The following is a 4,243-nucleotide window of genomic DNA, read 5'->3' on the forward strand; positions in this document are numbered from 1 at the left end:
AGCTTTAGATTATAAGGCCGAACCCGGCTCTCCCTTTTCCATTTAATCAAATTTATTGTGTCAGTACGGCACTTATAAAATAAATCTCCATATCAAATTTAAATTACTTCGAGAGATTTTCTATCCTTCCAGAGATATGTATTAAGAAGTTTTTAGTATGTATGGGAGGCGACATGCCTCCTTTTTTAATAACTCACATTTTTTCCAAGAGCAATTGATACATTGTGTATACACAACTCCATACCAAGTTCCAGTATTCTTCCACAAACACTTCCTGATTTACATACCCCAGTACCAAGTCCCAGTACTCTACCATGAACACCTCTAGAGATAAGCAGTATAAAACAGTAAATTTGTACGGGACGAACCATGTCCCCTTTTCGAATAACGCAAATTTTTCTCCATGAGTATGGAATTTATTTTGTGTACACATCTCGGTGCCAAGTTCCAGTCCTCTGCAATAAACACCTCCAGAGATATGTAGCATAGAAAAATCAATTTGCATGGGAGTTGCCACACCACCTTTTCCAATAACTCTCATTTTTCTCCATGAGTATGGTATTAGTTTCACATACATACATACATATGTATTTCCATACCAAGCTTGAGTGCTTTACCCCAAACATGTGAAGAGATATGCAATATGAAACTTTCAGTTAGTATGGGAGGTGCTACGCCTCTTTTCCAAAAACGTCCATTTTTCTCCGTGAATATGAACATGATTTCACACAGTATTGGCAAACTGTTAATCTGATTAACGATTAAAAATTAACGATTAAAATGTTAATCGCATTTGACGATTAAAATTAATTAGTCGTAACATATTTTTAATCGTTAATCGCTGGCTGCGATTACGTTTAATTAATTTAAAACATTAATCGTTAATCCAATTAAAAATAAAATCTGATTAATTTGTCTAGTTTGTCCGAGTTTGAAACCAAACACGAGTTATAGTAATTATTTTGTGTGTTAACGCTTATAAAAAGCACGTATTATAAAAAAATTACAATTATTGTTATTAGTAATACCTAAACTGGGAACTTTTACAAACCTACTTTGTAAAACGTTTGTTGGTATATATCTTAATGAAAATGCACACCAAATTGCTTAGATTGATGAGGAAACCCGACTTAGCCATACCGGATTAACTTGCTTTGTGTGCACAGGGAAATTCCAGCATAACTTAATTAATCACCAAACCTGCTTGATCAAATTAAGAAAAAAATTAATTTTTTAATCGCGGTTACGATTAACTGTTTAGTCAGATTAAAATTAATCATGATTAATTGTAATCAGATTGATTTTAATCGAATTAACTAACTGATTAAAACATCAATCGATTAATGCCATCATTGATTTCACATACATATCACTATACCAAGTTTCAGTTCTCTCCCACTAATACTTTCAGAGATATGTATGTAATATGAAAATTCCAATTTGTATGGGAGGGGCCTTGAGTTATCGGACTTATTTTCAGTCTAAGACCATCTTTCCGAAATCCGTAGTAAGTGTACTAAATTTCGTTCTGATCGGAAAACCGGTTAAGGAATGAAATAATAATAATAATGAAACTTTTTAATAGGTGGCAACTCTTAAGAAAATTAGCCTATTTTCCAATCTAGGCCATAAGCTATCTTTGTGCAAATTTTCATGCAAATCCATTCAGTCGTTCCCGCATATTAAATAAATTAAACTTTTTAACAGGTGGCAACTCTTAAAAAAATAATAGCCTATTAACCAATCTGGGCCATAAGCTATCCGCGTACAAAATTTCATGCAAATCCGTTCGGTCGTTTCCGCGTGATGATTTCCGAAACATCCAAACATACAAACTTTCACATTTATAATATTAGTAAGATAAAAAATAGATCCATTACAAGCTTAGGCGTTGTTTTCTATTGAAAAATTTTGCCTTATATTGTAACATTTGCACTAAGTTACTTTTCGTCCTGCAAAATGGCTATATTAGTAGGAAGTATTGCACTTTTGCTTGGAGGGCAATATTTTGTTAAATGAACTCGTAAATCTGTGAAAGGGCTGAGGAAAATAGGGCAACATTATTTCGAGAAAAAAGCCAGTAATTTATATTGAACAAGCCGGTCAGTTTTTAAGTTTTTAACAATTAAACTATGTAATTTTATTTTGATATCCATATATTCGAAGCGTTCCCGTTTTTAAAGACCTGTTCATTCTCTGCACATGCCTGTTAGAGCAACACTAAAGGATATTAGCACAACGATACAATTATTCATAGATATTGTGTTCCCAGAGAATTTTGATGCACATGGAAATTCTCTTTTGGGTAACGTAGCCAGTGCCTAAATTGTCCTTAAAATACATTAAAAACCGTAAAATTTTTGTTGACGCATTATGTACTTACCTTGCATTATGTATTTACCTTGCGGCATAACATAGATTAAAATCGTAATAATTGTATCGATCAGTTCGCAGAACTTTCAAAAATATGAACTTATTTTTCATTTTACTTCCAAATGATGTAACGTTGCCAGTGCACTTAATGCGCTAATAACTTGCGTTAAGGAAACTTTAAACCAAATTTTACCACACAGATGTAGATTTAGCTTTGTTTAATAACCTAAGCCTGAAAATCTTAGATCTTTGTTGTATCTTTGTGGCCATTTCATCTAAACTAAATAAAAACTTCGTGCGAATGTAACGTTACCAGCCGTAGAATTGGCCATATGTAGTAGCGAACAGATAATTTACAAATATGTATACATGTTTTCAGAAAAAAACTTAATTTATGGTATACTATGAAAAATTATCCATGTGCTATGTTTTTGTTGACTCCACTTTTTTTAGATTCATCGGGAGTATTTCCTTTAAGCTTCGTCGGGTGAACATAACTTACGCCAGCAAGGTTCCTTGCATATGGTGGGACACCATTAGTTTGCAAGTAATAGTCACCTGAAATGCTACAAATAAAAGTAGGTTATATGTCAAACATGTCGATATAGAGAAAATAACAACAAGAGCATACATACTCCGTAGGACAATCATGGCCCATGATAACCCTGTAATCCTCGTTATCTATAAATTTGCCATTTTTGAAATCTGCCCAATTTTTCACTTTAACTGCGTAGAATTTTTCTGGAAATTCCTTTTTAACACTTTCAGCCCAAAACCACCATGATCGGCGATGACTGCACAAATCTATAAATATAGCGAGGGGAAAGAGAAAATGTACATATATTCAATATTTGAATTATTAATGAAGGAAACATATTTTTGTAGAGCTCTTAAGAGAGATATTGATTTAGGATAAGCGAAGATGATTTCAGGTTGTATGGGTTCTATTTAAAACGGATAAAAGAATGACAATGCTTAAAAAGACCAAACAAGTATATTTAAATCACAGTGTACCACTTTTTAAAAATTTAACAATAACGTTTAAACTGAGAGAAAAAACGGCTAAAAACGGCTAAAATGTTGCAGCTAAAATTAACATGTTTTATTTGAATTAAGTAGAAAGACTAATAAATCCATTAAACTATTTTTAGTTAACAAAGGAAACTTCGTTATACTTGATTAATTAAAGCTCTACATCAGAAGTCAAATTTTGTTACTTACATATGTATATACTAGCTTATACCCGCGGGTTTCACCCCTTTTCGTTATAGCTCGTTATTTTTTAAGCGAGTTAAGGTATTTAGGCCGTTTAAAACTATGAAATTATAAAATCTCGTCTGCGCGCTAGGTATACGAAAGATATCAATCCCTCTAAGTTTACCTTAAAATGGTTCCAGGTATACGACGCGTGAACGTGTAACCTTCTTGGAGGTGCCACGGCGGGTTCTAATATTTCCAACTCAAATTTAGTAACCTAGACTTGATAAAATACCACTTCTCATTACTGTAGCAAATGCCTCAAGAGAGCTTTAGATTATAAGGCCGAACCCGGCTCTCCCTTTTCCATTTAATGAAATTTATTGTGTCAGTACGGCACTTATAAAATAAATCTCCATATCAAATTTAAAATACCTCGAGAGATTTTCTATCCTTCCAGAGATATGTATTAAGAAGTTTTTAGTATGTATGGGAGGCGACATGCCTCCTTTTTTAATAACTCACATTTTTTCCAAGAGCAATTGATACATTGTGTATACACAACTCCATACCAAGTTCCAGTATTCTTCCACAAACACTTCCTGATTTACATACCCCAGTACCAAGTCCCAGTACTCTACCATGAACACCTCTAGAGATAAGCAGTATAAAA

The 4,243-nt window shown here is 33.2% G+C and overlaps 1 protein-coding gene across 1 annotated transcript; it reads right to left on the minus strand.

Annotated features, from left to right (window-relative positions):
• Positions 1–2,576: 2,576 nt before the first annotated feature.
• Positions 2,577–3,177, minus strand: LOC118736594 (lipase member H-A-like; the record flags this gene model as incomplete). The annotated part of the gene is given in 2 exon segments (XM_036466645.1): positions 2,577–2,939; positions 3,009–3,177. Coding segments are annotated over 2 exon segments (323 nt in total), but the record flags the coding sequence as incomplete, so codon positions are not given.
• Positions 3,178–4,243: the final 1,066 nt, after the last annotated feature.

This window comes from Rhagoletis pomonella, unplaced genomic scaffold (genome assembly GCF_013731165.1).
Source record: "Rhagoletis pomonella isolate Grant_MI unplaced genomic scaffold, Rhpom_1.0 Rhpom_scaffold_00003, whole genome shotgun sequence".
Lineage (NCBI taxonomy): Eukaryota > Metazoa > Arthropoda > Insecta > Diptera > Tephritidae > Rhagoletis > Rhagoletis pomonella.